This window comes from Podarcis tiliguerta (assembly GCF_965153285.1).
Source record: "Podarcis tiliguerta genome assembly, chromosome: 6".
In the NCBI taxonomy this organism is placed as follows: Eukaryota; Metazoa; Chordata; class Lepidosauria; order Squamata; family Lacertidae; genus Podarcis; species Podarcis tiliguerta.
In genome coordinates, this window is record NC_139539.1 from 42386790 (window position 1) to 42410789 (window position 24000).

The 24000-nt window shown below is 45.5% G+C and overlaps 1 protein-coding gene across 1 annotated transcript; it reads left to right on the plus strand.

Annotated features, from left to right (window-relative positions):
• The first annotated feature begins 665 nt into the window (after window positions 1-665).
• Window positions 666-22200, plus strand: CCND3 (cyclin D3). The gene is made up of 5 exons (XM_083445598.1): window positions 666-1500; window positions 4013-4228; window positions 11642-11801; window positions 12642-12784; window positions 20249-22200. Exons 1-5 carry the CDS (start codon window positions 1312-1314, stop codon window positions 20417-20419), a joined length of 879 nt encoding a protein of 292 aa, XP_083301724.1. The 5' UTR covers window positions 666-1311; the 3' UTR covers window positions 20420-22200.
• The last annotated feature ends 1800 nt before the right edge of the window (window positions 22201-24000 follow it).

The following is a 24000-nucleotide window of genomic DNA, read 5'->3' on the forward strand; positions in this document are numbered from 1 at the left end:
ACCAGTGCTGGATTACCCAATAGGCAGACCCATTTTGTGCGCAGGGAACCAGCAAAGCAGGAGTGCAAATTTGTGTGTGTGTGTGTGTGCACCTGCATGAGGAAATCAGATCCTGTCATATGCTGCAATAAATTTGGGATTTTTAAACTTTCATTTCATTTCATTTTGTATTACATATGGGGGGCGGGCACTGTAATATTTTCAGTGCTTGGGGCCCCTAAAGGTCATAATTTGGCCCTACATATCTCTGAAAACAAGATCCCCTTCCCTGCATAGATTCTGCTTTTTGTTTCCCTAAACCAGCAAATTGGCTACATTGCTGATATAGATGCCAGAGGCTATCACAGTATTTTCTGCTGTTGTTTTTGCTTTTTGCAGCTGCAAACATTTAGCCATTGCACCACTACCAATTTACAGCCTCTTTTTTTTCTCACAGCCTTGAAAAGAGGCAAAACAGCAGCTGCAGAATGCAATGGGAGTATTGCAAGATAGCATGGCAATGCGGAGCCTTTATCAGCTCCATTGAGAGATCTGGGATTCCACAGGGACGTAATCCTATTCGTGGGAACCCCGTCTTTGGAACCAACAGCGGGCGGCGGGGCTATTGCAGCCAGAGCCGTCCTCAAGGCCCTTCCTTGGAAACGGATGTTGCGCCTTGCCATTCTGCAGGACGGCGCTTCCTCCATTCATATGGCAAAGCGATGCGCAACAATGCCTGGCGGCATTCCTCTCCCTGCCAAGCGCGCACTGCGTGATCCCTAGGAATAGAATATGCCCCTGGCTTGTCAGGAGGAAGCCGGAGCGTGAGGAGCAAGAGGTCATGAAATGACAATGGAGAAGTGGGGGGGGGGGGTTTGCAGATCTGAAAGCCTCTGCTGCAAAGAACATTCTGGTAGGGGGAAAAGAAAGTTTGCAGGGGTGGAGTGGCAAGGAGGTCTCTCCTCCCCTATGATGGCAGCTGCCTCGCGTGGCCTGGAGGGAGGCATCAGTCAGCCTAGCAGACCAGACCTCCTCCTTCCACCTTCCCGAGGAGGAGGAGGATCCGGGCCCCGGCTCCGCCTCTCCGCAGCTCTCGCCGCCGCACATTCATTCGCCTCTCTGCAGCCGGGAGCCTGGAGGAGCCTAGCCAGGGGGAGGGGAGGCTGCTTTGCTGGGCTCGGTGCTGCTGCTGGGTGATCCAGCCTGCTCCCGGGCTGCGAGCGCGAGAGAGACCTCCCCTCCCTCCCTCCGAGCTCCCCGCCTTGCAGCGGCCAGATTCCCCCACCGGCACTTCGGATCCCCTCCGTTCCTCCCATCCCCGGATCCGGACACATGGAACTGCTGTGCGTGGAGGGGGTGATCCGGGCCAAGCGGGATCCGCAGCTGCTAAGGGACCGCCGGGTCCTGCAGAACCTCCTGAGTCAGGAAGAGCGCTACAGCCCCCGGGTCTCCTATTTCCAGTGCGTGCAGAAGGAGATCCAGCCCTACATGCGGAAGATGTTGGCTTTTTGGATGTTGGAGGTCTGTGCCGGGATCCCGTTGCCCCCCCTCCCCCTCATGCCCTCCGTCCTCCCTTCCGCTCGCGGGATCAGATCCCGGCTCGCACGACACCCTTTCCCTTACTTCCCATTAAGGCCGGGTTTACTCTGGAGTAAGGCTCTCTGGGTTGCCCTGGGCGAGGACGTCTAGGATCACAGCCCGATCCTGGGGGTGCTTACTCTGGAGTAAATCTCGTGCAGTTCAATGGAACTGGCGTCCCTAGGTGAAGTGCGCGTTGGATTGAGGCCTTGCGATCGGCTGGATCCGGCGGGAGAGCCGGGGTGGGGGATTCAACCTCTTCTGAAAACCGGGTGGGGGGACGTTTTGGAGCAGTAGGTGAGGGGGATCGAAGACGTATTATAACCGGAACCGATGAGTCTTAAAAACAGGCGGGTACGTGGGCCAGCTTGCCTGGGTTGGAGAGAGGCCGGTGGGTCGTGATGAGCGTGGATGGGAATGACTGAAGCAGAGCTCCAAGAGGCCTGTGTGTCCCCCTCCGGTTCTGTCTTTCGGTGCAGGGGCAGTTCAAAAGCACCCTGGCATGCACCTTTCCTCCGCAGTGTGCAACGTGACCTCTAGGGGTCGCCAGTCGCTCGCCCGGTTCGTGCGCAAGATCATGGGGTTGATTAATCTCCCCGCAGTTAAAATCTACAAATTGACAAAACGAGGGTCAGGATGAAGAGGCAGCGGCAAGGGAGGCTGCGAGTACAGGGTGACACAAATACTAAGATCATCTCCACCTGGGGGGGGGGGGGAGGGAGCTATTTTAAACTTATTGCATCAAAAGTAAAAGTTGGGTAAAGGTTTGCTCCGCATGTCAGGCAAATAAATGTTGTGGGTTAGTATCAGAAATGGAACTGGGGTAGGTTCGCTGCCTTAATTCAGGTTGCACTGCTTTGCAGCAGGCAGAAGTTCAACAGGCAAAGCTTTCCCAGACTTGGAAATGGAGAGAGCAGCACGTGTTGAAGAGCCTATGGGAGACAGGGCTGTTATGCTTCTTTAAGAGACAAGTGCTGTGTGGATGCACATATTCCCCCCCCCACACCTTCTCCCTGCAAACGATTGCTCTTGAAAAGTATTCAGAATAAATTGTCATTTGTCCTGTGTGTCAGGAAGTTAATAAATTCAGGCTTGTAAAAAGTAGCTTTCCCAATTGCCTGTGGCAGGTAAGAGTGGCCTCCATAGAAAGTAATTGATTCCCCAAAGTACACTTTTTGGCTGTCCTTCTAGGCAGGTAGACTAATAAAGAGTTTTTGGTTTTTGAAGTATGACATTTTGTTGGTTTATTTGTAGGGCTGGGCTATTGTTTTTTTAATTTCATATTTAAAACGGATGACTGAGGTTAATATCAAAATCTTAGAAAGTTCCTCCTTTATTGCACCCATTTTACAGAAGTGTAAATTGCTTCAGTGTCACTTAAAGAAAAATGATGAAGCAAAAATGGCAGCAAATCCATACAAAAAGTGCCTCACTTTTTGGATATAGGAAAACTGCCAGCAAAGAAAAATGGGCTTCTGCAAAAGGAGAAACCTCAGTGTTTCATTTACTAAGCTGACTTAATTCAGTGTGGGCAGCGCCTTGGTAACAGTCTAGCCAGTGGTCGGAATAAGGGACTGGAAGTCAGAAGTTTTTTTGGTTTGCATTTGAGGAGAAAGGTCTTAGTTAATACAGTGCTGTCTTCATCTGATGGCTTCCTTTGGGCAAGCACCAGTCAAATCAATGGCACAAGTCTTAAGAGGTTGAAGGCTGGGCTCATATTGTTTTGCAGCCAGAGGAATTTGGGATAAGATGGGTCTGAATGGTTGGGCTCTTACTCATTGTGTGTGAGATGCTACCAGCATTTTCAAACCCCAATTCCTCACTCTATATTCAAAATCTGAAACATTTGGACTTCTGTACTCCGTACATGAAACTTGAATATATGGAATCTGAGGGTGCTCATTGCCTCTGCTAGGTAAATGCTCCAGGGATTGTTCTGTTGTTGTTTTTATTAATGTTGTTAGTTCCCTTGACTTTGTTTGGTGGAAAGGTTGGGTTATGATTAATAAAAAGGGAGGCTTACTAAGTTGGTTTGTTAATATGCCTATTTTACAGAGCAGTAAATTGCCTCACTGTCTCTTCAAGAAAAATAAAGAGGTAAAATATAAATCAATAAATCAGAGTGCTACAACAGCATGGTTTAAGTAGTTAATATCATAAAATCACCATATGACATGGATATTTTTTGTTAGAAAATGCTACAAATCCTTCTCTAAAGAACTGAAAATTACAGTACCTGAGTGTCTTGTATCAACTTTTATGTGTTTTTACAGGTTCCTATGGAGAAGGGAACTATTCCCATTTTACAGAAAATATAGTATGGCTCAGTGAAGTCACTAAGTTTGTCTTGCTTTCTCTTTGCACCTTGATAGCAACTATATTTGAAACCTTCATACAGAGGCTACAGTGGATGGCTGTTTCATTTATAAACCCTCTTTTTTGTTGTTTTTGTCAGGTTTGTGAGGAGCAGAAGTGCGAAGAAGAGGTTTTCCCCTTGGCCATGAATTACGTGGATCGTTACCTGTCCTGTGTCCCCACCCGCAAAAACCACTTGCAGCTTCTTGGGGCTGTGTGTATGCTCCTGGCCTCCAAGCTGCGAGAAACCATGCCTTTAACAGTGGAGAAACTCTGCATTTACACAGACAATTCCATCACCCCGCGTGAAGTTTTGGTAAGCTGTTTCTTCCTCTTCAGTTACAAGATTCCTTCTCCCTGTTTCCACAGGCCTACTTTCGCTGCCACTGAATCATGGATTGGCGCTCTAGTTGCTGTTTTCCATGCATCCTATATGTTTCCTTTCTCTTGCTACACCCAAGTAGACATGATGCTTTCCCATGCCTGTGGGAACCACCATTTTTCTATTCTTGATTACGTCCCCATCGTAATAACTCAGCTGTTGATTATTTTGTATGCGCAGTTCACCTGAGATTTCACTCATCCCATTTAACCAGGTTTGTTCCCAATGCACAATTTATATTGGAAAGAAGCCTGTGCCCCTCTCATATTCTCTTGCAATGAGCAAGGAATCGTGCAGGATGCAGTGTTTGAAGAGGACACACTAGCTAACCAATTCTATTTGGGACAGAACACGCTACTCTGAATCCAGTAACTGTTTGCACTGTCCCTTTGATGTTGGCTGCCCTGGAATGTTTGGGACAAACACTGAATTTTGCAGAGGTAGCAAAATCTGATTTACCAAACTGAACGGTCATTGTTGAAGTGCAGACATTATAGCAGCATCGCCATTGCCAGTAGCAGGTCTAGTTGTGAATCAGTAGCATGATGAACAGGTATAAATGTATCCTATGGAAAATGGTACTTCTTCAGTAGAGCTTCCATAAGTATGTGTTCTCAAGGTATGGCCATATTCTCTGGCGATGATCTGATGGCAAATAGTTTCTCTATTGACAGGTAAGTCATCAGTTGTTAGACTAAGGCTAGAGTTCTGTACCTACTTACCTGGATGTAAGCACCATTCAACTCAATGGGTCATACTTCTGAGAAGACATGCATGGGATTCTGCTGTGAGCGCTAATCTAAATTTTTAGCCAATGACGGGTGCACTGGTTAATAACCTGACAGTTCTTTCAAACTGCGGACTTCATATTAATGCAATGCATGTTCTGAAAATGTTAAAAAAGGAGTCCAAAGATTCTCTGCTGCTGAGTTTTCACTGGGTCTTCTGACTGAACCTTTTTGGATTGAATGTGGCGCTGGACTTCTAGAGACCAAAAGCTTCTATTGGGAGGCACGTTAAATTCAAGCATGAGTTGCAGTGTTACTTACAGCCCTATCTTATGCATGTTTGCTAAGAGGTAAGTCCTGCTGTGTACAGAAGGCCTTCTTCCCTAATAATTGCATTTAGGATTGAGAGCCTAATTAGGGGTGAAAGATTGGCTGGTTTGTCAGGGCAATGAAGAGCTCTTAGCATTTAGAACAAATCCCCTTGGGAAAGGAAAGTTGTTTCTTCTCTTTGAGGGACTTCTGCAGGACTGTACTTCTTTAGGAGACTGCAATCCGTTGACATCAGCAGGATGGATTGATCTAAATCAGGGACATTTAAACCACCAAAGCAAAGGGACTGAACAACTGATTTAAACCAAATTTCTAACTTCCTAATTCATATATTTCCTGAACATATAAACATTCTACTTGGTTGCTTTTAAGCATTAAAACACAATCAGTTTGCCACTAAATAGGGCTTCTATACATAATACAGCATCTCAAGTCTTGCTTTTATAATCTTTAGGACAGCATTTTTCTGTTTAGCTTTATAAACATGTAAACAAAATCATTCACATAATACAAAATCTCTGGTATCCCATTTTCCACTACAGAATTTATTTTAGGTATGATTTCTGTTTTGCTGTCCTTATGCACATGTAAGGAACCTAAGCAAAATTGTTTACTTGAAGACTACATAACCAGGATTTTGCTTAAGCAAGGGCTGGAAATTATGCTTGAAAGGCTGGGGGTAAATATTCACAATTTGCACAATAATAAATATAATGCATGGCCCATTGGGTCATGCTTAAACTTTTGATTTCCAAAGTAGTGTTTTGTTCTTCTGTCATTCTTAATAGAGAAGTAGGTTAACAATATTCTTGATAAAGTGTGGTGGATTTACTTTTAAAAGATGATGAATGTAGCCTTTTAATGTGCTTGTTTGTATTACATTCAGATACCATTTTATATTGTGTGTGTTTTAGATGATACTTAATGTAACTGAAATCCAGGCAGAACAATCCTAAGCCTAAGTTGGAAATGTGGGGGGCCACCACATCCAAAGCTCTGCTGCTTCTGCTGACCAGGGCAAAAGGAGGCTGGTTGTATTTCATTTTTTGCTGTACCATCTCTAGATTGGCACAGTTGAGGGCCCCATGCCAGGCCCCTTTCATGAGAATGGAATTGCTTAGGATCCAGCCCTATCCCACCCCTGTAACGCTCAGTTTCAGGACCCTACCCTGGCTACCCCTAGCAGAGTAGCATTCAGTCTGCCATGTTTTGTGCAGCTATATCCCAACCCACAGAGTGTGGGGCTAGGCTTATGCAGTTAATTTTTTGTAATCTGATTTAAATATTTTAAAATCTGGCTTTATATATACAGCCACTTTTTGACTGCAGTGCATGTCACTCAGTGTGCCAGGTGTTCTTTCAGAAAGGTTGCCTATAGAGGCAAACATTGGTAATCACCCCCTGGTTGGAATTTTCTGAAAGGAGGCTGAGATGATGTGTGAATGACCTTGTCTGACAAATTAGAATGTGTGGGTAGAGAAGAACAGAGATATGATGTCAGAGCAGTTAGGATTTTTCTTAATGCAGATGCAAGCAGGGGAATCCCCATGGCTTCCATGGGCCTTCCTTTTTAGTACAGGCTAGTTGCAGGTTTGCTTGTACAGAAAGCATTGCTGGGTTTTAATAGGCCGGGGCTAGTCATTGTAGTGCCCTCCAGATGTTTTGCCCCAGCCAGAAGGCTGATGAACAGGGATGATGAGTGTTGTAGTACAGAACATCTGGAGGGCACCATGCTGGCTACCGCTGTACTACGTGTTCACGGGGGTGCGGAGGTTCTGCCCAGTTAGTGTTCAAAAGTTTCTCTAGCAAGGTATCTAGGTCTGCTGTGAATTTAAATTTCATACTTGTCTGTACCTTTGGTCCTAATCTTGTAGGATGGGCCATGCAAGCAGTTCCTGTTCACTCATGAATGCCTCTAATTCATCTTGATATCTGACTGAATAATAATAATAATAATAAATATGCCACCCATCTGGCTGGGTTGCCCCAGCTACTCTGGGCTGTTAATGCTCCTTTGAACCTGTAAAGATGGGGGATGTTGTAGAAGCAACAGATAGCTGAGTACAACCATTGCTACTAAGACAAACATTCTGCTCATTGGGTACTATAGAGCAAGAAAATAGTTGTAAGAAGAATGAGAAGGTTCCTCTTGACTCAGCTTCCTCCCACTTCAGTTAGGAGTCCAGACTAGGCAGTGTTCTTAGGCCAAGTGTGTTGATCAGATATAAAGAAGCAGCTTTCAATGTTTTGAGGCTGGCCACCTTTGCCCATTGGAAAACTATGCATTGTGGCCGTATTTCTGGTTGTGAGCTACAGCTGCCTGTCTCCAGGAGTAAGAAGAAAAGGTGGGTTTCTCTATTTAAAGGCATCACACATGCTAGGAAGCGGATCTTTAACACAAGATGAACCCAGAGTCGCTGTACATTGCCTAGTGCAGAAACAAAATAGAAGATTTCTGTTATTAGAAGCCAGTGGGTGAACAACCAGGAGACCAGGTTGCGATGGTAATTTGTCCCTTGATCCCAGACCTGCACTTGAAACACTGGTCTTCAGGAAGGGACTCTCAGGTGACTGAGGGGCAGTGGCTCCCTTGGGTAACGCTAGGGTGGCATCTGCCCCTGGGACTGAGAGTGTTAATGCTTCACTTACACAACCGCAGAGATCTGCTACTTCCCTCCTGTGTGCTAATAATGTCCCGTGCTTCTCTACTTTCACAACGGGGCAGTGAGAGTGATCCAGGGATAGGAAGGAGAAAGCGTCTTCATCAAGGTTTGGACAATGGCTACATCCTGGTGCCTTATCAGGATGTAGCATCAAGCCAGCTCCTCAGCCACTTCTGGAAGGAAAGCCGCCTCACTTTCCCAGTAGGTCAATTTCCTCTTGCAGAAGAGGAGGATGCCTGCTTGACAGCAGCTCAGCATTCAAGATCATGATGAAGTTATTCTTAGCAGAAGGAAATGATGCAACAAGGAATTTATCCACTTGAAGGAAGCTGGGTTTCCGTCCACGGGTATTATCTAAGTTGCCTTGCACTTCATTCATTCAGCCAACTTGCTGTGTGCACATTTAGCTGCAGAGATGGCTAGAGGAGCATTTCATGTCAACAGGTCACAAGGTCTTTGGCTTGATGGGATCTGCTTTCTCAATAACCATCTGGTCTGCCTAGCACTTGGGATTTTTGCTCTCTAAGATGCTCTGGACTGCTCCATAGATGTCAGAGACTGTTTCTTCCCAAAGATCATAAGCTGTGGCATCACCATGGGGAGCAAGAAAACTTTCCCAGTGTTTTAGAAATCTGTTGTGCTTCAATTGGCTCTTTATGAACTTCCCTGGGCATGAAGTGGTAGAATGAACTGTTCTACTTCAGGTTACAGAGAATGTGTGCATGTCACATTTTTAATGCTCCCCAATAAAAAACATTCCCTACAAATAGGGAACAAAGCATAACAATAAGAGAGGGCTAACTTAGGATCTTTCTCTCTGATACGTTAGTATTTTTATCTATAAAGGCACCACATATATTCAAGCAGAATATTTGTGGCGAATATTTACATTGGAGAGCATTTAAAAAATGGCACCCCTCCGCCTGCAGCCTGATGGTCCATCTGCTACTTCAGGATTCTATCGCTTCATTCATCTGCCTGCAAAAACCAGGCAGCTTCTGTTTCTTAAGGCTACCCAGTACGCACACTTCTTTTTCAACTTGGTAATGTGGATGTGGGTGCTGACTGTACCCTAAGCTATGAAGGGTACTGCTTGAAGTGGTTTCAGTTTTCACCAAGGATTATAGCACCTTTAGCTTTCCTTTCTTGCAGAAGAGGCAACAGTGCACATTCAACTGAAGTTTCCTATTTGCACAATGGACTCCTTTCCTCCCTGTTTCACTATCTCTTGCTGAGTAGGTTGGGTGGCAAACTGCATTTGGGATAGTTGTCCTTTTCTGCAGTTTTTTTTCTGGTAGTTTGATGTGTGGATATGCTGTTTTTGATGTGAAGAGGGAATCTGTTCCATAAAGTAACACATGGTGTAAAATTGCACTGTCAGAGTGCCTTTGGGACATCTTCAGAATCTGGATTTTAAACCCAAAGAATTTAAGAGGTGTCTCTGTGACGTAGCGCTGTCCATATATCTGTGGCTCACAGTAGCTGCTGCTATCCCAGTCCCAGTCACCATGTCTCCCAAGTGGCTGATCGTGCAGCTGTAGCATCATAAGAAAACATGGTGGCTGGAGCTGGCCTAGTGGTAGCCACTGCAGGCTTTTGGAGAAAGGTGGGAGAGACCAATGGGTGGTGAAGGCGGGCAAGAACCAGAGAGCCAGTTGGAGATGCTTTAGAGGCCTGATGCAGCTCATCAGCTGCCTATTGAGAAATGTCTATAGAGGAAGTTGTGGTATTGAAAGTAAACTAAGGGTTCCATGGAAAAAAATGTAGAAAGAAATCTTGATGAGAAAGCAAGGGCAGGCATGCGCAAAGTATATTCCAGAACGTTGTGTGTTTAGCCCTGTCCAAGATTCTGAAGGGGTCATGTGCAAATTCCACATAAGTTGTCCAGGTCTGTATTTTTCCCCTCTCCAGGGATTTTGATACAGAAGAAATGCAAAACTGCTCTTGAATCGCTCTGGGATTGATCCAGAGTAAATTAGTTGCCCTTGGGTCCCAGTAAAATCAACACAACTTGTTAGTCATGGCTTAAAACTTTGTTCCCATTGAAGCAAATGGGATCTAACTGCAATGTACTCCGTTTGGATCCAGCTTTCTTGAGTTTAGAATGCATTTTGGGCTTTAGGCACAAAATCTGCTGATTGGGCAAATTGGAGGGGAGACACGTGCATGCAGAATGCCACAATTTCTCCCTTAAATGGCTTTTGTGTCAGATCTCTGCATTGCTTTTAAACTTAAGGAATTTAGCAGTTTGCGGTGTTGGAGCGGGGGCACCTCCTCAGGGGGAAACTGGGGTAAAGTGGGTGTTTGGGGTAGGGGCTTTCTGTTCACAGCTATGCAAGCATTCAGGTCCCCTGTCGCTATCTGAAGAACTGCAGTGGTAGTTATGTAACATCACTGCTGTCCGGCATGCTAAGTTTTCTGTTCTGTGTTGGTGGTTGTTTTCTTTTAAGTGACCCAAACTGAGCCTGTGAAGTGTCAGGGGAAAGTTCAGGAAAAGGATGTTTGCTGTTTTGAGCAAAGCGCTGTAGCTCCTCTGTTCCCTTTCCATTTGCCAGGGTTGCTTCTTCCTACAAACTAAACTGCCATGAACTGGCATTGCTACAAGTGGAAGGAGGCGATAAAAATGGGATACCATTTTAAGCAAAAGAGGAAGGCAGCTTTCTTGCTGCAGACCCCAAAAGCAGCTGAACTTCTGAAGTGTTGGGTCTTAATAATAATAATAACACGTGCACACTTTGCATCATGGAGTTTCTGTGAATGTTAGCCTAGAGTGCAGTTTGCTCTCCACAGGGCTAGTGCACCAGTCCACTTTGATGTGTCTAATTGACTGTATTCTGTGCTTAGATGAGAAAACATTGGTGGGTTTGGATGTTGTATAGCTCTGCTTTCTACTCAAACCTGTAAATTCATTCCATAGGAGAGTAGAGAGGAAGAGTGGTCAACATATACCATGAGCAATAGCAGAAGGCATACTTGCCTGCAATTCCAACTAAAGGACGGAAGAGGGCAGAGAGCAATTGGCCACATTCTCATGTCACACTCACTACAGTTCTGTATGACATGTGTGGGACAGAGTGAGCCTCATGTTTGGCCATTCTCCTGTCCTGCCAAGTGGCCAGGGAGAGTTCAGAAATGTTTACCTCCACTCTTGCTTAACTCCTGTTTGTTGTGTCATCCAGACCAGCAAACTGAGGTTTATACTAACTGCAGTTACTTTCAAACAAGCCAGCTACAAACCACGGTGACTGAAGCTGGCTTGTTTAAACTAACCATAGTTCTGGGTCTGGACAACATGGCATTCTGTGGTTAATCAAGGGCAGAAGTTATGAAAGGAGTAGTGTACAAGCTGCAGTTCTTGGCTAATACATCAAGCCACTGTCTGATCTCTATTTTGCAGCAGGATTCAATATCTTCCTATCTTTATGAATGCTAGCAGATCCCGCATTATCTCCACAGGACTATCCCAGCAAAGCAAGCCCCTTGCATCCCTGATCATTGGCTGTTGTAACCTTTTGTTGATATGTCTTACGAAATACATCACGTGTCTTTTGAACCACTGTTGTTTTGTAGTGTGAAGTTGGTCAAAAGCCCATTCTGTTTTAACACTCTCTTGTGTTTTCATTCAGGACTGGGAGTTCTTAGTCCTTGAGAAACTAAAGTGGGACCTAGTGTCAGTGATAGCCAATGACTTCTTGGATCATATTCTCCAGCGGCTCTCACTTCCCCAGCAGAAGGTGGACTTGGTGAAGAAGCATGCACAGACGTTCATTGCATTGTGTGCTACAGGTATGTCCTGTGACAGGTGACCTTCCCTGGAATGGTGGAGCATAGTTAAATTACAGGCTAAAATGAAACAGAACTTGATTTTTATCCCTAGCTATACTAAACAAATTATCAGTGGCATCTTAGGATCTCATTTTTCAGAGACACCCAGCTTTTTTCCCATTGGTAGCAGAACCCTTGACCTCTTTGGTTTCTCATGACTGATGAATATTAGGCAAACTATTGTTTATAAGGTTTCCTTGTTGAAATTTGTCACAAAAAGCCACATTGCATATTAAAGACACATCCACCCCAGCACTCTGCTCTCAGAAGCATCTAGCATTTGGCTACTAAAGTAATTGGCTCTCCCTTGATAGTCTTTTGGGCTGGGACAGTTTGTACAACTCCATTGCAGAGTGCTGTCTTTGTTTGATTTAAATGAGAATGCAATGTGTAAGCCCACCAAATAGAATGGTAAAATCCATTTGTCCATCTGAAGTTAACACCTCAACACGGTGGGGGTGGGAGCTCCTCTCAACTCACTTTCTTCCTTCACACGAGAAATGCCTGAAGATGACTTCAGCATTCCTCCTGTCCATTGGCCAGGCCACTCCTGGAAAACCTGCTCATAATATTCCGTTGGCAAACTATTTCTTTAAGCTAATGGATTGCATGCTTTTAAGATACTGTAGCTGGATGGTGGGAAGTCCTAGGACCTCTCAAGGGCAACAGGAAAGACCTTGATGGTAATGTGTTTTTTTTGTGGGGTGCTGTTATCACAAATTGGCTGGAAGCTGTAGTGAGCAAAGAATTCGTGTCATCATTTCTCCTGTCACCCTCTCTTCTTTCTCCTTGAATTTGTAGATTACACATTTGCTATGTATCCCCCATCCATGATTGCTACTGGAAGCATTGGAGCGGCAGTCCATGGCCTCTCTACCTCATCCGATGATTTTTCTGGCGAGGAGCTTACGGAACTGCTTGCTAGCATTACTGGCACAGAGGTGGTGAGTATGGGCTCAGTGGGGAACAGGGCTCTGGTTCTGGGGAGTTGGGACCCTGCTTACATTTTGCTTTTTGACTCAAGGCAAACTTACTCTGGCTTCATCTGCCCAAGTCCAGAGATCTTGCTTTTACTTATGAAGTGGCATTTGGCATCTCTCTGCAGAAACTATTGCATGGACTTAATGTGCCTCATCTTCTACCTGTCAGCCTCTTTGTTTTAGAGGCACACGACAGCCATGCAGTATTACGATGACGATTATTTCAATCCAACCTTTATGTTAATTAGATGTCCAAGGCAGCTAATAAGGCCAGGAAAACCTGCAGCAATAAAGCATATCACATCAATGAATACATTGTAAAAGTAGTCCAGGAAGTGCCTGAGCTGCAGCCACCTCTTTTTTTAAGTGTACAAAGCACATGAGGAGATGTATGTTTGGAGAGAACCTCTGCTCCATTCATCTTGGTGGAGTAGCTGCTCTTTTGGGAAGAAAGGCTTCAGGACTGAAAGTTGCTGTCTTATTTTATAACCTAAGTGCACACCTGTGAGGCAGGAAGGGCCCATTATATCAGAGAGAAATAAATGGGGAATGGGACAGACATACTGTACACAAGATCAAGCAAGAGGGTCTGTGTCAAGGTAAGGCAATTTGGGGGCATATTTCCTTAATATATTCCGTGCCAGTGACTTAGTGTAATCCTCTGCAGAAGTTGGCCCTCCTGAGTTCATTGGTCTTGCTCTGCAGTAAGTGTGTCTTAGAACAGTATCTTTAACCAGCCCCCAGGGCCCCCTGCCATATAAAAATCATTCATTTCATCTGAGAAGGGTGTTTTATTAGCAAAATTTATAATCCATTTGATTGTAAATAGAACCCCCTTGCGGTTTACCAAAAACAAAAATGTGGAAATTGTTGTTAAAATACAATGTTAAAACAGGTATTTACCGGTAAGTATTTCAAACCGTAATTAAAGTTACACTAAAACAAATTAAAATATATGTCAACAAAATTGGTTTTAGCAGATAGGCTATTTCTTTTCCACAGAAATTCATAGCTGTACATGTGGAGGGCTCTTATTATTGCATGCAGGCACCAGAAGGGCATGGCCAGTGGGAACAGGGCTAGCAGATGCAGTCCTCCTTTCACACATTCACTCACTTAGTGCATGGAAGGGGGGGGGAGAGATGTCTGACAAGCCCCTATTGTACCATGTATTGTGACATTTCCAGCCTGGGCCCCCTTTGTTTCTCTTACCCTGTGGGTCTTCTGATAGCGCCATCATATTGTAGGCGCAGAGAGGGTAGAGTCATAAGTATCTGCAGTATACTACCATCCTTTGGAATGATCCTTTGGATCTTGTGGTTCGGTTTATCGTCCTGTTCATGCTGCCCAAAAATATTGTGCAAGGTGTCCTGGAGTTCTGCAGCCTCTCCTTTCTGCGTCAATCCCCCTTGGATGGATACAGGGTGAAAAGCTGCAGTGGAAGGAGAAAGCTGGGCAGCCCAGATTTGGTATGAGGGCAGTTCCATAACCTGTGCTATCCCATTAGACAGAGTGGGGAAACTTTTTCAGCCGGAGGGCTGTGTTCCCTTTATGGACATCCTTTCAGGGGCCACATACAAGCTCTGGCCCTGGCCAGAGGCAAAATGGGTGGGGAACCAAATGTAGATTTCACTTTTGTACCGCAAGCCATATTCTACAAACGTTTGTAGCCCTCTTTATCCTCCATCCAGACAAGCAGGAGGCATTATTAGAGGATGCATTCCTGCAAATGCTCAGGATACAAAGCAGGACCAGCTAAGGGCGTGGCCCGAGGAGGCTCCTAAGGACCTGGCAGAGAGGTGTGGAGGGCTGCATTTCTTCCCCACCCCACCCCTGCTGTAAGAGCAGCCATCCCAGCTTGTGACGTCAAGGACAATGGGCCTTTTTTCAGCAGCTTGGAGACTAATTACTTAATTTGGCACGAGATTCTGCACGGAACAGCTTATTTCATCATGTCCGGGTATCCATTGAGAAGAGCCCATTCTTTCTTAAACTCCCTTCTGATGCGGAAGGGCTTGCATCCTCCAGAAACGGAAGACACCGTTGGCTTTCTTCGCCTACTCAATGCAAAGACTGCATGGTTGGCATGCTTTCCTCTCTATCCTTCCCTCCCCTCCTGATTCCCAAGCTAGTGTTCGCTTCTTGGTCCAGAGCCAGCGCAGCAAGTGGCTGTGTCTCTTTCCCTGGCCGGCGGGGGTTGACATGAATTTGGCTGTTTCTCTAAAGCCCAACCACGTTTCCCAAATGTGCCGTGCCAGCTCCTGGCCTGCTGCTGAATGGGTGATGGCTGCATGATGCAGGTGGCTCTCCTACCGATGGCTTGCATGAGGTCCGAGATCAGTTGCTCCTCTTTGTCCCGGGTACACAGGAGGCCTTTGAAAAACAGCCATCCACCTCAACGGACAGGTGTTAGGGATTGGGCTGGCCGATGGGGAAGGGATAGAACCAGCTTAGCATCTGTTCATGTGGCGCAGTGTCAGATTCCTGTCAGGGGCAAGCATGGAGGCCAAAGAAGTTCATTTCAAGCAGAATTCCAGGGCCCTCCCTGGGTGCCAGAGGGGCATCAGAGAGGAGGGGGAAGCTGGGCTTTTCGTGTCTCCCGCTACCTGGCAAAAGCTGAAAGGCGGAACGAAGGCTCTGGGATTGGACCTCTCCCGCAGATCCAGCCATCGCTGCTTGACAGTCGTGGAGCAGAAACTTATCTCTTGCTGGGTTTTCTTTGGCCTCTTTCCCTAGTCTCTGAATTGCTCGCAGCCAGCTGCTTGCAAGCTGCTGCTGTGAATGAGGCGGAGTTTGAATGCTGGTCCTGTGAGCACAGTTGATCGAAGACAGCAGAGAACAGGTGGAAGGTGGGGAGAGGATTACAAAAGTGACCCATAAAGAGCAGATTAGAAGCACTAAAAGTAGCCAAGGCTTGGTGCCACAAAGAAGCTTGGGCCTAGCCTACGTTGGAACGCTGAGCTTATCTTGCTGATTGGGAGGGTCTTTCCTTTGCCCAATTCCTTTTGGCTGCACTTCTGCTCTTTGTGTCATTTTGAAGTTAATTAGAAGACAAGCTCGGGGTGAAGATGCCTCTTTGTGGTGTCCCCTGCCATCTCATCTGCCACGCCCAACAGGCTTTTGCTGAAGGTTCACTGGGTAGGGGCTTCAAACTGTGGCTCTGTTCTCACTTGGTTGGCCCTCTTGAGGTGAAAATGCTACTTCATATTAAAGAAGCATACATCACTAAATTATATATCTGGGTAGGCTTTCTGGTATTCATATTAGGCCTGCCTCATTTTAATAGATGCTTCCATGATGTTTTGCCTACAAAGGTACCAGTCCAATTAAGATGTTGTGCTTGGAGCCTACCAAGAAGTTTGGTTAATATCAGCCAAAGGGTTCATGATTTGGTTGTTTTTCTGGTTACCTCTTGAGCTGTTGGTTACTGTGCAGGTTCCAGTGACCCAGATAGTACCTTTTTTTTCCCTCTGCCAGTTCATCTTCTGTAGTAAACATGCATCCTCAAGGCTAGATAACATCTTCAGTCATAATCAACCTTTGATTTCTGCTGCATTCCAGTTTTGCTTGATTTTTACTTGGAGTCAGGAGAACATGCTCTGTATCTACTTCAGAACATGAGTTTAGGCTGCTAGTCTGGGACTTTGTACATACTGCGATATGCTGTCCGTAGTTATTCAATCTTTCTGTTTTGGGTATCTGTTGCAAGCCACATCACCTGGCACAACTTTTAAAATCCCGAGACTTGAGTTTTTGTTCTCATGTTTCTAGTCCTCACTGTCAAAGAAAGTTAAGTGTGAGACTGAGGGTAGTGGAGACTGGCTCACAAATGAAAAGGATGTAGAATAGGATTTGTGTGATCTGAACTTACCTTATACCTCCTATATCTTCTCCACACCTGCATTCTTTCCTTTCCTATCAATATGTCAGTTTCATCCATTTAATTAATTGCTTGTCAGGATTAGCTGAGGATAAACACATTTAGATACGAATTGCTTTGTCATTGGTGTTACATCACATTAACCAGCATGTTACTGCCCACCCTCCATCCCTGAGTTGCCCCATGTCTTGTGCTGGCATCTCTCTTGCCTACAACTCACTGGGCACTTCCAGAAGCTCAGAAACATGCTTTGAAGGGTCAGTTTGAATCTTTATGGCTGGCAATAGGCCATGCTGTTCCTGTAGACATACAGCACTGGTTCATCATAGCCACATTGCAAGATCACAAGTTCTTTAGAAGGGTGCCTTCCATTGGTTCATCAGTGCTAACCTGATGGCACTCCAGATGTTTCTGGCCTTCAGCTCTTTCACATGGCCAGTGGTTAGGGATTATGGGGGTTGTATTTCAGCATTATCTGGAGCGTCAAAGATATTAGCTGCCTTGTTCTCCATTGAGCAGTAGCACCTCTCCAGGGTACAAGACCGCCCTGAAGAAACTGGAAATTCAACTTGGGGTTTTCTTCATGCAGCACATGCGTTTTACCACTCTTAATAGTCCCTCGGTTTCTGAACAGTGCTGGAATCCCCTCTGCAAAACAGACTTGCAAGGTTCAATTCACAAAAAAGCAGCTTTCGGTTCCCATGCATAAACTCATGCAAGTGCTTCTGAATTCCTTTAATCAATCCTCCTCCTTTCACAGCGTTGCTTCCCGTTCCTTCCCTTGCACCCACAAACTGGCCAATAAATTTAGAATGGCCTTTGCTGAGCCCTGGCTTCTGTTGGGTGGAGGTTTTAGAGGCCACAGTTACTGGAACTGTCTTGGGGAAGGAGTGTTGGGTGTTGCTATTTTTACTTGCCACATCCTCTGTCAATTTCTAAGAACTAAACGTGGATTCTTTGTAAGATTATGTATGTGGCAGGATCCTGCAAATGGACCCAGCCTCGGGGAGCTGGCTGGGGATCCAATCAGAACCCCGACGCTCTGCAGTGCAAAATGTCAGTTTTCTTGTAAGCTGGGGCAAGAGGGCGAACCCTGGCCTTTAGAGGAGGAGGTGCAGCAGCGATGGGGTTCATTGGGGCTCACCACCGTGACTCATTGCAAAACGAGAGGGGTTTCCTCATCTCAAATCGTTGCTGTATGCGGCTCCTCCCAAGCGTAAGGTCAAGATTTCCCCTTGCATTAATGCAGTTGCCTTGACAGTAGCATTCTCAGTCACATGCAGGCTAGTGCATTCAAAGTGTGGGGGGGGGGGGTTCAGTGTACTGCTGAACATTTTCTAGTGCTATGACATAAAAGCAATTAGCCTTCGAAGAAAGTTCTAGAACAGTGGTTCCCAATTAGCTAAGTAGTGCAGACCCCATTTTTCAAAAGCCATGCCATGGACTCCCTACGTTTAAAATTTTTGATATCTCTGTGGTAGTTTTTGTTTATATGCGTGGGGGCGGGGGACACGTCTTCTGACCTACGTGAGAGCACTGCCCCCAAAACGGGATATCCCGGACAATTGACAAGTACGTTCCACGGACCAACCAATTGAGAACCACTGTTGTAAAAAGTTCATGGGCTTATATTCTAAGGCTTATAGATTATAATGGACGCTTTCTATGGTGGGGGAGGGGTGAACATATTGCATGTGTGGAGTAGCTAGGGTTGAAAGCCTACATCTTTCAGGTACTTAATGTAGCAATCAGTGGTTTGGGGAGGGAATTTTTTTGCAATGCCTTGTGTTTCCATTTTCTAAATTCCTTAGTAACAAGGATGGGTGCCAGTTGCAAATAAGTAAGAGGCAAGCTTGGCAGTTTTGAAGTTTTTAGCTTTTCATAATAAATATAAGTAAAATAAGCACACTAAATTAGATCACTCTCTAGGATAGGGTTGGGGAATTGGATCTGGCTGGTGGGCCAGAACTTTATCTCCATGCCAAGGGCCCCCCCAGTGAGCGAAGTTTGGCAGGTGGGTGGGGTCACCCACTTGTCAATCAACTGATGTCACAGTGACACCTGGTGATTCCCTTTTTGCCTGTGCAGTTTGAAACCAAACCACAAAGGTAAAAAAGTGGACAGCATTTCCCTGTCACTATCAGCTGATTATTGTTTCTTGGGAAGCACTGAATGCAGAGCTTGCAAATCCCCTTGCACAGGACTTCCCAAGTGCCAGCAATCAGCTGATTAACAGAGCTTTGCAAGCCCTGAGCAGAAAAAGCAATGATAAAGACTAGGGCAAATTCTGACTTCACATAAAAGTTTGTAAGATGTGAAGTGTTGGTGACTGACCAGGAATGAGATTTTGGTGTGTTAGATGGGTTGAGTAAAATGTTGACCCAGTGTACAGCAGCTCTAAAAAGGGCAAAATTTGTATTAGGGAGCACTAGAAAAAGGGACTAACAATCAAACTGCCAAGATCATAAAAGTGTTACACAAACGCATGTTGTCACCGCACTTGGACTACAGTGTTTAGTTCTGGTGGCCAAATCTCAAAAAGGGTATCGTAGAGCTGGAGAATGTTCAGAAAAGGGCAACTCGCTAGTGAGGAAAAATGACTACATTTGAGGTCTTTTATGTTTAAGAACAAAGCCAAGTATGGAGGAGCAGGGTAGAGGCGTATTAAATTTTGCAGAGTGTGGAGAAACGAAACAGAGAAGTCTCCCCCCTCCTTTCATAATACCAGAACTAGAGGTCATTCAATGAAGCTGAACACGGGAAGGTTCAGGGCAGACAAAGGAAAGTATTTCTTCACACCTAAACTGTGAAATTCGCCCCTACAGGATATAGAAATGGCTAGCAGCTTGGGTGACTTTGTACCGCCTCCTTTCTCAGAGGTGGCATGTCTCAGAGTACCAGCTATGGTGTTGCTCTCCTGTCCTGATTGCAGGCTTCCCCAAAGCACCATGTTGGCTACTGTGAGATCTAGATGAGCCTTTGGTCTGATCTAACGTGCATCGTAGTCTTGAGAACTGCAGACTGAGACTATTGCTATTGAATTTTTTAATAAGTATTTTCAAAAGGCTCCAAGGGAAAGACTCACAGAAGCCGCATTCAGACTCAATATTTGCTTGATGTGTGGAGGCACAACTAGGGTAATTTAGCCTGCTGGAATTCATATTTGAAACACTTAATTTTTTTCAAGTAGAGGCATAGTCTCTGCCATCAGGTACTGGTCAGCTATATAGAATGCTTGAGCCTGGTCTCAGGCTTAGGATACGGAACAAGGATAAGGTATTTCTAACCCTACTTCATAAGACCTTCCTGTTCATACATATCTAAGAATAATAGAATAATCGGAACTCTACTAGGATGCTAGTTGCCCCGCAGACCCCTCTGCATGATATTGAAGAAGGAATTCACTGTGAATGTGCTCCTTCACTGGAGCAGAAAAGCCTATCGTCCAAACCAACCAAAGCATAGATGTTTGAAGGAGCTCTGTTATTGCCGCAGTGAAAATTTAAGTGGAAATGAACAGCACCCCCTTCTTCTCTCCTCTTCCCCAGGACTGCCTGAAAGCTTGTCAGGAGCAGATTGAGGTGGCCTTAGCAGAGAACCTGAAACAGACCTCACAGCCTCGGCAAGAGTACAGCCCCTCCAAGGATGCCGTTTACCCTGACAGCCAGGATGTCAGCCTGACCAGCACACCTACGGATGTCACAGACATCAACCTGTGACCAGCCCCTCCCTCCAATCACCCAGCTCCCAGCAAGTAGAACTTAACGCAGGAAAAGAAGCCTCCCGGAACATTCTGCCTGTGCAATGCGATCACTGAAGAATAAGGGGAGTGGGAGAAAATGACCCCATGAGCATAACCTTTGTAATGAGGCCCTGTGGGATTTGGGTCTTGGAGGAATGGCGTGGGAGGGACTCCAAAAGGGAATAGGGCCCCTTGCAGTTGGACTGTTTCTGCCTTGCTAGCCTGGTTTTTCCTAGGATCAGGGGACCTTCCTGTGGTGTTTTGAGCCACGCTTGAACTCGGGAAGGATAGGTGAACTTAGCGTCAGTTCAAAAGTTCTTCAGTTTGGGTTTGCTTCGTTGGAGGACGCGCTGCTGATCACTGCTGTTTTGTCCCAATCTTTGCTGCATGCCTGTTGCATGTCTGTCAAGAGAGAAAACGCACTTTTGTTATATAGACCTCCTTCTTAACATGAAGTTGAAACATGCACCTGAGACATCCTTGGCTGAAGCCGCTCTACTCACCCGGCCGTGTGTGAGCGCCTGGTAGAGAGAGACCAGGCTATATTTAAAGCCCAGCCCTGGAATCTCTTTACCAGTCCCAAGGAAGTCTTAGTTCTCCTTTGATTATTAATAGTATCACAATCCATTAACCCTTCAGAGTCTTTTAGCCCGTTCAGGAGAAATAAGTGGGTTTTGGCTCGCTTTTTGTAGGTGCTTGTAAAGTGCTGCTTTCCATATAAAATATTGGGGGTTGGGGAGAATCCCCTCTTCACTAGAAACCCAAGGGGGAAATTTCTACTTGCTGCACCAGTTGCCTTCTCTTACTCCTGTGAGACCAGAGTTACTTTATTTATTGTGAGGATCAAACCTTACAAGGCCACAAAGCACGATCAGAAGCTCAGTAGGGTATGTTGTCCTGATTCATCCCTTTTGCCATATAACAGAGTGCCTTAATGTCCTTCCTCGTCCTCCTCCATACCTCTCTGGGCTGCTTACTTTGAGAGTCACGGTCATTCCCAATCAGAGTACACCCAACAAGTGCTGCTATACTTGTATGTACAATTCCCTCCTGTCTTCACTGCCAAAAAAGAAACAAAAAAGGGCAGGAGAGCTACATGCAAGGGATGGGTGATGGAGGAGAAGGAAGTCCAGCTATACAAATCTATTCTGAGCAAATAAAAAGGGGGTTAAGAGTGATCTCTTTCCCCTAAAGAGTTTACAATATAATGAGCTGCGACTGCACTGGACTAGAGAGTTGTATTGTTCTTGTGTGTTTTGTTCAGGAAAAAGGTGTGTATGTGTTTTTCCTAAATGCTGCTTTTATGAGAGACTTTAGAAACCTTTGGTGTGGGGGAACTGTAGCAATGGGAGCAAACTTTGTCTTTTGAATTCTAGTGGCATTTCATTATTCAACCCTCCAGCTGGAAAAAGAAACATGAACTGATGCTACCTAAAACACCACTGGAGACCCGTCACCTTGGCCAACAGGAAAAAGCCTCTCTCTTACTATGTTTTTGCCTTTCCTTTTCCCTCATTGTGCTTATGCCGATTAGTCAAAATTAATGTGCTACCAGCATTTCTGATAAGTAAGTCTATTGGAAGAAGTTTGAAGACGAAAGGAATGTATTTTATAGATACATCCACCCAACTATATATTAGAGCTTTGAATAAAGTTTGTCAATATGATAGTCACTGTCACTCGAAACCCTCCTGTTAAGGAAATTATACCTTACTGATATTTTACCATACTGCAATAAAGCATTTTTTAAAATTGGCACTCTCTTGTCTTCTTTCCTGGGTGATGGAAATAAGACTGAAAAGAACCAAATGCATCTAAAATACAGCTTGCTTGACTTGTTGCTCTAAGAAATCGGCCTGTTGAGAATAAAAGACAAGAATGCTTTCTTGATTTCTGCCTTGCTAACGTAATCCACTTTTAACAATTCGATTCTGACAAGCTGATTTCAAAACACGGGAGGCCTCTTGGCTGTAGCAGCTTTGGCTAGCTGTTCTAGATAGCTGGCTAGCTGTTCTATATAGGTTTATAGCAACCAGTATTCTTGTAAGACCTTTGTGTTATGCCTGTCTCTCTTCATGAGTCTTTCCCCCTCCTACCCTATTTACTTCATGATTTTTGCAAGGACAACCACACAGCTGCTTCTTCCTACAAGCAATACAAAAGAAGTGACCCAAGACACTGATGCAGTCAGCTTGCTGGCCATCCTGCTGCTCTACCCCAAGCCACTTGCTGCCCTGGCATACAGAAGAGCTTTCTCCTTAGCTTGACATCTTTCTCTAGTCCGAGACCCATCCTTGCAGGTTTGTCTTAGGCAATAGGCATGGGAGATCTCCAGCCGTACCAGCACTAGGCGGCTTCAGCAGGCTCATTTACCAGCTCTGCATGGAGTTAACAGCTTTCGCCTGTGACCACTTCGGCTAAGTGATGCCAAGTAGATAGATGGGAGACGTGCAAATTGTTCTGTAATCTGCGCTCGGGCAAGAGGCTGTCCTAGGGGACATCTTCCCAGCGCAAACAAACTTACTGCACAGAGGAGCCACTCAACCAAATCTCCCCTGGAGCTAAAAGCTGTTCAAAACCAATTACTCTTCTCTACCCAGCTGCTGCTGGAACAGCACTGCTTTGTGAACATGGGCATCAACGCTCAGACATTTAATGCGGCCCTAGGGCTGCAAAGCACAGGAGGCCAGCATTGCTGATGCCTTACCAATAGGAGAGGGTTGCCCTCTGATATCCTCGTTAACAAAGGTTAGAAACGTGGCTGCAGCAGGACCCCAAGCATCTAGAGCAAGGATGGGCAGCCAGAGGGCAGCACAGAGCCTTCCTTCACTCCCCCAGTGGCCTGGCAAGTCCCTGTGTGAGAGCTGTGTCCACTTTCCCCCACTGCCTAGCTATCAAGCTGGTTAAAGATTGCTGTTCCCATGCTGCTAATAGAGGGAAACCAGGGAAAATATACCATGGAAAGAAGCCATTATGGGAACAGGCTTGTTAGATCACCACAAGTGATTGTTCACAGCTGTTTCTAGTTCTCAGGGGACGCCTCGAATTCAGCAGCACAAAAACCTAAATATTGCTGCAACTTGAAATATGGTCCAATTTACCAGACCATTTTGGTAACGAGGGAGGAGGGAAGTGGTGGGTGGGGTGGGCACACACACACACAAGTTGTAAAAGACTAGAGCCACAATCTTTAGTCACCAAATGTGGTTGGTGTATTTAAGAAGCTTTTGATCACTTAACAAGGTGCCCTTGATTAACTGGGAAGCAATTGCATTTAATGGTGCAGGAAGAAAACACCATCTTTTGAAGAGGCACTTCTCTCCTCCCTCAGAGGAAGGAATAGGCAAGAGCTTTGAGCCACAAGCCTCCAGTGGAGATCCTTCACCTTGAACAGTTGTGTGACAGGCAAAAATGCAACATGCAAAACTCCTTGCACCTGGAGATGTGGTTGAAGAGCTATGTATGCTCCATATGTATTCTATACTGGAACATCCAGGGCTCTTTACACATATATTCTGTCACAGCAATATACGTATTGAGCATATTACACCAATCCTG